The 12,578-nt window shown below is 39.0% G+C and overlaps 1 protein-coding gene across 8 annotated transcripts in view; it reads left to right on the forward strand.

The window, feature by feature from the left end:
* The window catches only part of ASTN2 (astrotactin 2), an 829,157-nt gene that overhangs the window by 682,093 nt on the left and 134,486 nt on the right, over positions 1-12,578 (forward strand). The window contains exon 20 of one of the 8 annotated variants that reach the window (XM_070518867.1): positions 9,694-10,888. The exons of the other annotated variants lie outside the window; for them this stretch is intronic. Within the exon in view, the coding sequence (XP_070374968.1) occupies positions 9,694-9,698 (5 nt within the window). The 3' untranslated portion in view covers positions 9,699-10,888. Of the gene's footprint in view, positions 1-9,693; positions 10,889-12,578 lie in introns of those variants that run through there. 8 annotated transcript variants of the gene reach the window in all.

The following is a 12,578-nucleotide window of genomic DNA, read 5'->3' on the forward strand; positions in this document are numbered from 1 at the left end:
ATTTTCTGTGTCTACTGAAGTGATCATATAGTTTATGTTTCTTGGTTTGTTGTTATGGTGAATTACATTGATGGATTTTCAAATGATAAAACAACATTGCATTCCTGGAATAAATAAATCCCACGTGGTCATGATGCATTATCTCTTTTATATATTTTTGGATTTGATGTGTTAAAATTTTGTTCAGAATTTTTGCATCTGTGTTCGTGAGGGATTTTGATCTGTAGTTTTCTTTTCTTGTAATATTTTTGTCTGTTTTGCTATCTGGGTAATTCTGACCTCACAAAATGAATTGCAAAATATTTCCTCCTTTTCGGTTTTCTGAAAGAATTTGGTTAGAATTGGTACTATTTCTATCTTCATTGTTTAATAGAATTCACCAGTGAAGTGATCTGGGTTTGGAGCCTTTTTAATAAGAAGACTTTAACTACTAATTTAATTCTTTAATGGTTTCAGGGCTATTCATGTTGTCTATTACCTCTTGAGTGATCTTTAGTAGCTTGTGTGTTTCAAGGAATTTTCCCATTTCATGTAAGTTATAAAATTTATTGGCAAAAAGTTGTTAATGATATTCTGTTATTATTCTTTTAATATCTATGGAATTTATAGTGGTATCACTCTCTCATTCTTGATATTGGTAATTTGTCTCATCTCTTTTTTGTCTGATCAATCTGACTAGAGGGTCATGTAATTTATTTATCTTCTTAAAGAATCAACTTTGGTTTCATCTATTTTCACTCTTGTTTTCTATTTCATTGATTTCTATTCCGATCTTTGTTATTTCGTTTCTTTGGTGTACTTTGGATTTAGTTTGCTCTTCTTTTTTTCTGGATTTTTAAGGTGGTAGCTGAGGTTATTGATTTGAATTTTTTTTGTAATATAAGTATTCCCCCTAACTGCTGCTTTAGTGGCTTACCACAGACTTTTGATAAACTGTGTTTTCATTTTCATTCAATTCAAAATACTTTCTAATTTCCTTTTTGTTTTCTTCTTTGACCCATGGGTTCTTTAGAACATGTTACTTAGTTTCTAAATATTTGGGGATTTTTCAGATATCTTTCTGTTATTGAACTTTAATTTGATTACACTATTCAGAGAATGTACTTTTTATGGCTTTAATAATTTTACATACATTAAGACTGGTTTTATGGCTCAGAATATGATCTATCATTATTTTCAGTGTCCATTTTACAAGGATGTACATTCTTCTGTTTATGGATGGGGTGTTCTATAAATGCCAATTAGATCAAATTGGTTGGTTGTGTTGTTTGAGTCTTCTAAATCCTTTCTGATTTTCTGTCTTCTTCTTGTGTCAATACTTGAGAGAATGGTATTGTCAGAGAAACTTCTGACAATAATTGTGGATTTCTCTATTTCTCCTTATAGTTCTATCAAGTTTTACTTCCTTTATTTTGAAGCTCTGTTATTAAGTGCATAAACGTTTAAAAATGTTATACCCTCTTGATGAATTGATCCCTTATCGTTGCAAAATTGTTGTCTGTATCCCTCTTGCAATTTTTGCTTAAAATCTACTTTGTCTGCTATTAGTATAACTACCCTAGCTTTTTTCTGATTAGTGTTAGAATAGTCTATCATTTCCCATTCTTTTACTTTTATATTATTTGTGCCTCTATATTTAAAATGTGTTTCTTGTAGACTATGTATATTTAGGCCTTTTTTTCTTTTCTTATTCAATTTGACACTGTTACCTTTAAATTGAGGGTGTTTAGATCATTTATATTTAATGTGATATTGTTGTGGTTAGATTTGTTTATCATCTTGCTATTTATTTTCTATTGAACCATCTTTCTTTGTTCCCTTTCTTCTCTCTTTCTATCTTCTTTTGGATTGAGTGTTTTTATGATTCCATTTTATTTCTTTTGTTGACTTATTAGCTATAATTTTCTTTTGTTATTTTAGTGGTTACTTTAGGGTTTCCAAAAATATATTTGCTATATCACAGTGTACCTCCAAGTGCTATTATGCCACTTCGTATACAGTATAGGAACCTTACAATAGTATACTTTTATTTCTCTCCTGCAAGCTTTTATGCTGTATTGTCATACATTCTACTTATATATGTGTTATAAGTTCCATAATTTATTATTATTTTTCCTTAAATAGTAAATTATCTTTTAAAGACATAATAAGAAAAATAATTTTATATATTTACCCATATAGTTACCATTTTTGATGCTCTTCATTCCTTCACATACATCCATATTTTCATCTGTTTCATTGTCCTTCTACTTGAAAGATGTCTTTTACTATTTCTTGTATTTCGGGTCTGTTAGTGATGAATTCTTTCTTCTTTTGCCTTTATAAGCTATTATTGCTTGGTGCAAAATTCTAGATTGACAGATTTTCCTTTCAGTAATTTAAAGATGTTGCTCCTCTGTCTTGCTTGCATTATTTACATTGAGAAATCTGCCTTTATTCTTATATTTGTCCCACTGTATGTGCATATCATTTTTTTCTCTGGCTGCTTCTAAGATTTTCTCTTTATTACTGGTTTTGAGCAATTTTATTATTTAATGTGCTTGAGGTTCATTGAGCTTCTTGGATCTGTGTGTTTGCAGTTTTATCACATCTGGGAAATTGGGCCATTGTTTTTTAAAGTATTTTTTCCTCTCTGCCCATCCTTCTTCTTCAGTGACTCCAATTACATGTGTATTTTGCCACTTGAAGTTTTCCTTCATCTCACTGGTGCTGTTTTCATTTAAAAAAATTCTTTCTTCTCTCTTTGTTTCATTTTGGATAGTTTCTAGTGCTATATCTTCAATACCTTCTGCAAAGTCTAATCATTTGTTAATTCTATTGAGTGAATTTTGCATCTCAGATATTGTAATTTTCATCTTTAGAATTTTAATTTGGGTCTTGTTATATATTACATGTCTAAACTTTTTTGACATATGGAATAGAATTATAGTAACTGTTTTAATGTCCTTGTTTGCTAATTCTAATATCTCTATCAGTTTTGGGTCAGTGTAAATGGATTGACTTTTCTCTTCATTATGAGTTGCATTTTCCTGCTTCTTTGCATGCCAGGTAATTTTTGATTGAATGCCAGACATCGTGATTTTTGCCTTGTTGGGTGCTGGATATTTTTGTATTCCTATAAGTATTTTTCACTTCTGTTCAGGGACACAGTTATGTTACTTGGAAACAGTTTGATTCTTTTGGGTCTTGCTGTTAAGATTTGTTAGGTGGAACCAGAACGGTGTTTAGTCTAGGGCTAATTATTCCCTACTACTGAGGCAAGTCCCTTCTATGTACTCTACACAATGGCTCATGAATTATGAAATTTTCCAGTGTGACTGATAGGAACAGGCTCTATTTCTGGTCCCTATATAGGATGGGGCACTGTTCTGTTTAATCTTCTTGGGTTGATAGGTTCCTCACATACATTCCTCAGTCAGTACTCTGCTGAATGTTGAAGGGGGACCCTCTGTAGATCTCTTTAATTTTCTCTTTGTACAGCTCTCTCTTCCCCATTACTCTCTCCTATAAACTTTAATCACTTTGGTCTCCCCGGACTGAGAACTCCGTCTTCTCAATTTAGGGCATCTACCAGTCATCCCACTCTCTGCACAGTGACCTGGAAACTCTCTAAAAACAGTAAGCTGGGGAAATTTTAGTGTTTTCCATCTTTTAGGATCTCTGTCCTTTGTTGCCTGATTTCCAGTTTGAAAACTTATTTTCTGTACTTTTCTTTTTTAAAAAATGTCTTAATATTTCCAGCAGTAGGATAAATAAATCTAGTTCTTGTTTCTCCATCTAGTCCAGAAATGGAAATCTAAGATTCTTCCTTGATTGTCCATGAACTAGTGCCCTGATTCAAGAGTTCCCTTTTTTGATAGAGGGAAAACTTGGTTCTTTTTAGTTACATGGTCTGGTGTCACCCCACAAAGATATTACTCCTTGTTCCTCCTGCTGCCATTTAGAAGTTTGAAGATAATGACATATCTGCCTCCATCTTTACAGGTTCCTCTAATCCTTCCTTGTGCAACTTGCCTTTCATTTTTCCCCACTATCCAATTCTTGACTTTTTCAGTGGGCAATTATCTTTAAATAAACAAAATAATGAATCTTGTGTCTTTATAATTTGGAATTCTGCCACAGTGCCTGACATACATAGATGTTCAGTGTTCACCGAATTGAATTGTATATGGGTAGGCATATACATGTCTCAATTTTTCAACTCTACATTAACTCTTTTAGTGCTGTGTGGTCTTACGGTATCTTATGTAGTCCTAGAGACTAGCTGAGTACATAGTAGGCCTTCTAAAATGTGTCATGATCTATTGATGCTATGGATGATTGGGGGTGGATATCTGAAACAAAAACCACATCTCTTTGCTTTCATTCCACCTTTACCACATCTCAGCCACCTGGAAGGTGAACTTGGCCCAAATTTGCAGATTTCAGTTCACTTCATCAAGTTTTATCTTAGAGGATATAAGCCTAATGAGGAAGGATGGGCTTTGGAAAACCTAGTTTCTGCTTTCAGTTTCCAACACACCTCACTGAGAAATCTAGGGCCAGTCAACATCTTTTCTAGGCCTCAGTTTGCCTATCTGTGGAATGAGGAAAATAACACCTACTTTAAAATTTACTTTGAGGTTCAAATATATACAGTTCTTGGGACATAGTCGGTACTAATAAATTTTAGTTGCTTCTCATTTCCATGAATCAAAAAAAATGAAAGGGAAAATTAAATGTTAGGAAGAAAAGGTTTAAGATAAGCTTTAAGACTTGTTTTGGATAGAGAGTTAGGATTGCTCACACATTTGGCCAGGTAAGGCCAGAATAGGAAGATGTGGGCTTTCTCCTTTGATGTCACTGGATTTTTGCCGGCAGCCGAATCCAGTGCTGGAAATGTTTATTTGTCCATGAGCTCACGTGTGTGTGTGCACAGATATACATGCATATACACATTCTTTTCCCCTGTCTCTCACACACATGCATCCATGCACACTTTATGGCTGCCATCGTTCAACACCCTTTTGACCTAGCCATTGAAATGCTCACTCTCCCTCCCTGTCTCCTTCCCCTGCCCCTCACCCCTGGGTTTGGCGCCCTCTCTGTTTCCTTCAGAGAAGCCATTGCTCTCTCACTTCTGGGACTCCATTAGGAAAGCCAAGAATACGTAGCCTCCAGTTTCAGTTGTTATGAGCAGAAATGGGGCTTGTTATGGGGGGTGGCTGAATTCCCCACACGCTAATCTGTCATCAATATTAAAAACAGACGTCTGGTTCTCCCGCATGGCCTCATCAGAGCAATTGGCATGGGTTTCAGCCTCTTGGGCAGGGGTAGGCGCAGGAGGGGTGGGAATAAGAGGGGGCGGCTGAGGCACAAGCAGATTTAATGAATCCAAATCTGCCGTTTGACTTACAGGGAAAAAGCTGAGGAAGGGGAGTGACTTGTCTGGAGGTTATACACACGATGAGTTAGTGGTAGAGTTGGAGCTACAGTAGGGGCTCTGGTTTCTTTACCTACCCTCCCACCAAGTCCAAACATCTTTCCACCAGTCCATATTACCTCTGGTGTGCTTTGCTCTTGCCAAGAATAAACCAAGAGGCAGATGGAAATTAGGTGATATAGGGCGTTTGTGTGTCTGAGCAGGTGGGAGTCTCTAGCCACCTGATGGGAGTTGAAGGACTCTGACCTTATAGGAAATGTAGCCCCTTGGACTCATTGCCTCTTTGTCTGCTTTCCAATATGCCATCTTCTGAGAATCCCAAAGGTTCAGAGTAGAAGGACCTTAAGCATTAAATCCAGCTTCCTCAAGGTAAGGATCAGAAGAATGAAGACAAGGAGTGACCTCACCCAATGTTATAATCTCTCACCACACTCCCCTGCATTTTCTGTGGTCAACTGATGGAATTTATTTTTTAACCTTTAAAAATCAGAGACTTCTCTTTCTCTCCATGGGATTCTCAGCTTCAGCTTGTTTGGTTCAGGGCTGGAGGGCCGGCTGGCTCTGTTGACACCCATAGAGGCAGCAGACCCTCTCCACCATCCCCCTACACCTTCTCATGAAAGGCAGCAACATCTGGAGCTGTTCAGTGCCCCTTTCTGTCCTGGCATCTGGGAGCCTACTGAACCATTCCCCAGATGATTGGTACCACGCTCCCCTCCTGCCAACTCTTAACTCTTGTTTCTGTTTTCTCCTATGTTTACTTTTTCCTGACTCTCTCTCTCCTTCCTTCTTTTTTTCTCTTTCTTTCTGTCTCCTCTTGATATCCTTCCCTCTGCCTCTTCTTTTGTCTTTTTCACTTCTTGTCCCCTTCTACCTATGTCTCAGCCTATATTTTCTTGTCTTTGTCTCTCCAAGCTGGCTTGTGTATAAACTATTCATCTAGAGTCATCTAGATCTGGGTCAAGGGTAATGTCCAGAATGGTCAGAAGACGTCCCCATCCACCCCCAACCCCAATCTATATCCACTCCCTTCCTGTTTCCATTAAGTGTAATCTATGGCCCAAAACACACACTCTCCCCCTACAAACACCATCCCATCTTAGACCTTAGACTGAAGATCTTCTCAAGGGATGAGAAGAACTTATAGAAGTGAATTTGTATGGGGAATAACTCAAGGGGCAGCAAGGCCCCACTTCCTCTGGTAGCTGCGAGGATGGTGGCAGCAGCGGCTGTGACAGAGCAATTACATTGGAATTGTTTATGAAATATTGTCGACATTACTCATAGCTCCTCAAGCAATGCAGGCCACGGCTGAGCCATACCCTTTGTCTGAGAAGCTAGAGGGGCCCTCACTCGCCTGTTGTCTGCCTGCCCTGGACCAGCTTGAGGGAGGTGATGTCATGGAGACTGGGCCCCACTCCCTCAGCTAACATGGAGGGGGAGGGTGGCAGTGAAGGAAATATGTTTTACAGGGTGAGGTACAATCCAACATGACTGCAAACATCTGGAACTGATATTAGGTCCTCAGAAAATGTTTCTGTCACTCCAGCTACTCTTTGAGTGAGAAGTTTCTAAAGTCAAGGACCTCCAAAGGGAAAAGGTCCTTGGAGGGTCTTAATTCTCTCCATCCCCCCGTGCCACCCAGCCTGCCTTCTGTATCACAGAGTTTTTTACAGTTCACAAAGCAGACTTGTTCATCCCATAAATGTATATTGAGGTATTACTATGGACCAGACACTGTAAAACATATCATGGGCATGGAATAGTAACAAGACAGGCACGATTCCTGCCCTCTTGGAGCATATAGTCTACTAGGAAAGAGACACACTTAGCAAGAAATTACCCTATAGCATGATAGGTGTTAAGATAATTCAGATGCTGTAAAAGCACAGAATACAGGCTTCTAACTCAGTCAAGTGGAGGTAGTAAAGGCTATCTAGAGGAAATGAGACAATTATTTGAGATTCTAGTTCCAGTAATTAATCATACTGATCAAACCATCATACTCAAGACTACCGGTACCCCATGTGGAGCTCACCCTCTGGCTGAAAAGACTGTTCTTCAGATCTCACTTCCTCCCTGCTATCATCTGTTGTCTTACTCAACCTTAGTAGCAGCCGCCCATTGTAGATGCCAAGAGAAGAAAAGTTACCTTTCCCTCTGCACTCCTCAGAACCTCCTTCTAATCCTGGCAAGAATTATCATAGGGAGGTGCCTATCTTCCATCAGAACACTTTGTCAGGACTAAATCCATCCTGCCTTATGTCCATGAAACTCAGTCATTCCCAAAAGGTAAAGTCAAATGGAATCCAGTATTCACCTTCTTTCCTTACCTGAAACTGATTCTCTAAGTATTTAAGCTGCTGGTTTGGAGCTTTCTCTCCATCTGTGCTCTTGTCATCACAATAGACGAGTTCAGTTCCTCCTGGATGCCCTGTCCAACAATCTAGTCTCTCACTTCCTTCGCCTGCTTGTCTCCACTGAGCTTTCCTCCATTCTGTATTGGCCACCCTCTCTTAGGTCACATCCTGAAGTTTGTCCTCACATTTTCCCATCAAAAATCATTAGTTCCAACGTCTCACTCTCTGATCATAATCTTTTATCCTGTCAGTTTTTTTGATCTCCCACTACTACCATGCCTGTCTTTTAATTCAACAGGATTTCCTGTCCATTAGTATCACTACTCTATGTCTATCTATCAGTTCCAACTTTTCTTTAGTCATTTCCCTATCCATGTGCAGTAAACTGAATGTTTTTGTCCCCCCAAAATCCATGTTAAAATACTAACCCCCAAGGTGATGGTATTAAGAGGCAGGGCGCTTGGGCAGTAATTAGGTCAAAAGCATTTGCAATTTGATGTCTCGCAAGCAATTCAAACTCAATGCATCTAAAACTAAACTTGTTACCATCTCCTCACAAATGTGTCCCGCTCCAAGTGTTCATTCACTCACTCTATAACTGATACCACTATAAATTCAGTTCCTTGAACAAAACCCCAAGACTTAATTCTTCTCTCTTGTTCATCCTAATATTCAGTTCATAACCAAGTTATTTTGCTTTAATGTCTATAATCTCTTTTTTCCAGCTTTATTGAGATATAATTGACATATAATATTATCTCTTAGATCTACTTCTTTCTATTCTCATTGCCTGATCTCAGCCACCTATCATCTCTTGCTATCACCTTCTAATTAGTCTTCATATTAGCCACCTTTTATCCCTTTCAGTTCTCAATTCTAAATCCCAGGTTGCCAGTAGTCTCCAAATACAACTTTTGACCATATCCAGTGCGTAGCACAGTGTCTGGCATACCATGGACACTCAATAAATCTTTGATGAATAGATAATCTGATTTATAAGTATCACTCTACTGATTTAAACTTTTTAAGAGCTTTCTGTAACTCTTCTAATTGAATTTAAAAATTTTTGATATGGCCCACAAGATTATGAATAATTGCTCTTGCTTACTTCCCCAGTCTTCTCTCTGCTCTTGATACCACAAGTTATCTTTCCCATTTGGATCTATATACTCAAGTCTCAGCTTAAATGCCACTTATCTGAATCCTTACATTATATTTGGCCCCCTTATTGATTATGTGAACTTTTAGCATTGAGTACTCCCTTGGTAGCATTTCTTACAATTATAATGAATACTTTTAGATTTTGGAGGGAGAGAGGTTTAGCATTTGCCTTTTTCACTCAAATATTAGCTCCTCCAAGGTGAAGTTATATTCATCTTTTTCCTCACTCTATCCCCAGTGCCTAGTAAAATGCCAGGCATATAGTAGGCACCCAGTAAGACCTGAAATGTGAGCAGGAAGTGGTGAGATGAGTGAAAGTTGAGGGGTGGATGAGGATGGAGAGGATTCTAGGTGGAGGGAAAAGCATATGCAGTGAGTGGCTTTAAGGAATAAAAGAGTGGTGTGACTGGAGTATAAGTTTTGAGTGATGGAATTAAAAGAGAAGAGACTACAGAAAGGCTAACATTATGGCGGATGGTTTAAGATATACTAAAGAGTGAAAGTTTTATCACCTTGTCTCCTCTATGGACGATGAATTGAAGGACCTTTGAATCCATTATCTCATTTTATCCAGAAATTAATCCTTCCAAGTAAGAGGGAATTATTATCTCCGTTTACAGATGGGGAGTTGAAGATCAGGCTTGTGAAGTTGGTAGTTGCAGTTCAAACTTCTCAGAAGAATGGGGTCAAGAATTGAATTTGGGTTTCCTGGCTGTTTAATCCACATTTCTTTCCATTTCTCATTGCCAGTGTAATGCCAGCCAGAGGCATGAAGCCCATGGATCTAGGGATCAAGAAGAATGGCTGAATGATCTTTTCTACAGAACTTCTTTGCCCTAAGAAAGGATTGTGTGTGGCATTGCAGGGTGAACTAGGCGACCACAGTCTGTAGGACTAAGGTTCAGCTTCTGTTGCCCACCTGGAGGGATGGCTAACATAGGACCAAGCAGAGGCATCAAAGAGAAAGCCTGAAGGTAAAAAAAGAAGATAGGAAAAGGGGTACAGATGTAAGGTCCCTCCCTCCTCCATTGGACATGGGGAGGTGGGAGGGAAGTAGAATTTCCCTCTAAGGCATTATTGATTGGTTTTTTTAAAATCTGAATTAATTACTTCTCCACTAGACCTCATCTCTGTCCTTGTTTTCTTCTCTACTAAGGCCACTCTAGATACTTCCAATAGAACTTCCTCACCAGGCTCTCCTTCCTCTAGTCTTGCCCCTAAAATCCATTTTCCTCATGCTGCCAGAGTCTTATCTGTCTATACCAGTGTTTCCCAAAGCATATTCTCCATATGTGAATGCATTAACGAAGAAAATCAGAACTAAACATCAATACTTCTCAACATTGTTGTGAGCAACAAATGGAATGATACATGATGTATGTGAGATGCCTGGTGCAGAGAGATATACAGTAATCACTCATCCTTTGTCCTTACTATCCTCTTTGAAATATACACAATGCTCTTACTTATCTGAAATAATTGGCCTTAAACTGGAGGTAGCAACCCAGTGGTTACATAGTGCTTTTTAATATTTGATTAAGTTGCCATCATTTGAAATCTGGAAGATTTTTACATGAAAATCTGGATTCCTGGCTTCTGCTGAAAAAGAGTAGGTTCTGGAAACCTCGGGCTCACATTCTGACGTGGTGGCAGTAGACAGGAGAGTTGAGTAGCTGCTGCCCACTTTAGAGAATGCGTGTAAACTCTAGTTTGCCATACTCTACCCCTTCCAGGTTGTCTGACATCCACTCACTACATTAATTTGTATTATCTGCTTTGCCTCTGCAGATATTTGAATATGTCAAGTATAACTTAGGCCAGGGACAGAGAACGTCTTCTCTTGAAAGTTTTGTATTCACCATGCCTTGGAATATTTTTGCCTATTGTTTGCCTGTAACATGGGCAAGGGGGTTTGAGCTGACTACCGAATAATAAAAGAAATGTCTTGTTAAAATTTCTTCCATTTTTGAATGTTTACTATGTGTCCCATGAGACTTCTAGCTCTTTGAGGGTATCTCTCCAGTGCATCACTGTATTCATTTGTTCATCCTCTCCTAGCACAGAGTGTGGTTTACGGTAGGAGCCTAATGGGTGACCACTAGAGGAGTACACTGAATGAACAAGGTAGAGATGCAGTGGTAAACTCATTTAATCCTCACAGTAATTCTATGACAAAGTTACTGTTGTTATTCTCATTTTCGCAAAAGCAGAAACTGAGGCTTGGGAGTAGCCCACTGGTGCTACTATGCTTCTAGAATCCTAAAATATCATACTTACAAGATCCTCACAGGTCAGTTAAGACAGTCTCCTCAATTCAGATGAAGAAACTGAATCCCAGAAGTCAAGGAAAATTGCCCTCAGTCTCCTGGTGAATAAGTTCAGGCTAGCACATAGGCAAGATCTCCTGGCTCCCAGCCCAGCATTTGTTCCCATGCCATATGCCTTTAGGAGTATCCAGGCTTTGATTTGTCCACCAATTCCATTTCCAGTCTTGATAAACTTCCTGCAGTTGACTTCCCTCTCCCTGAGTCATCCTGTCCTACCTCCCAAAGGAGAGATTCTGGATACATCCCTGGAGCCATCTGAGGTGAGATCAAGGAGTTGTGTTCACTGGACCCCAAACCCCCAGGGAGAACTCATTACCTTGCCTCACCTACACCAGTGGGAAAAGGTGAGGGTGGAGTACCCTGGAAAGAAAGAATTTGGTTATAAACCAACAATGAAGATGGGCTTATAAGAGAACAATTATGGGCCCTGTTGTAACTGTCCTTTAATACATAATTGACAACTTTCTCTCCAGCTCATCTTTGGAGACTGTTGACAAATTTAAAGGCGTCAGGCACAGCTGACATCAGTGATGCAGGAGAGCTTTTAAACACCTGAGAGTTCCCTGGTAGTATTCACTCCATGATCCCTAAGGGCCTTTAGAAACACAGGAAATCTTGAAGGAACCATAGAGATCACAGATAAACTTCTACTCAATCTCTCACACCCACCACTCACCTCTCACTCAATCATACAGATGAAGAATAAGATTCAAGTGACTTGACTGAGGTCATTCAAAGCTCATGAATATAATTCTGTAGGTCCTAGATGACATATCAAGAGTCCTGGAATAATTCCTGCCCTCAATACTGAGCATTCAAGTGTCAAAGGATTGGGTCATAACACCCATGGGTTTGAGTTCACTCACTTATTGTTTCAGACCCCTGGGCAGCAATCATCCTTTGGGGGGGACTCTGAGTTCTGGGGAGAATAACCTCCTAGAAAGGAGCCATTTTCAAAGGCCAGAAAAGATGGAAGCTGTATATTCTAGTAGGCAAGAAAACAAATTCCTTTATATAACCATCCTTGAGATATTTTCTTTATATTTGCAAAAAAGAACAATACAACCCAAACTCTTTCTCTTCTTGAATTGGCTTTCAGGAAGCTGGTCACTAACTTAACACATTTGAGGATGGTAACACTAGTCTTCTTTCTCATCCTCAGACACACCAAGCTGGTTACTTCCCATCTACTTCCCTCTTCCTAGAACTTTCTGCCCCTAGTTGTTCAGATTCTTAGCTCCTTCATAGCATTTGATTGCTTCGTTCCATTGCCATCTTCACTTAAAAGCCTCCCTGACCACCCAAATA

The sequence above is a fragment of the Equus asinus genome, chromosome 10 (assembly GCF_041296235.1).
Source record: "Equus asinus isolate D_3611 breed Donkey chromosome 10, EquAss-T2T_v2, whole genome shotgun sequence".
NCBI classification, from domain to species: Eukaryota; Metazoa; Chordata; class Mammalia; order Perissodactyla; family Equidae; genus Equus; species Equus asinus.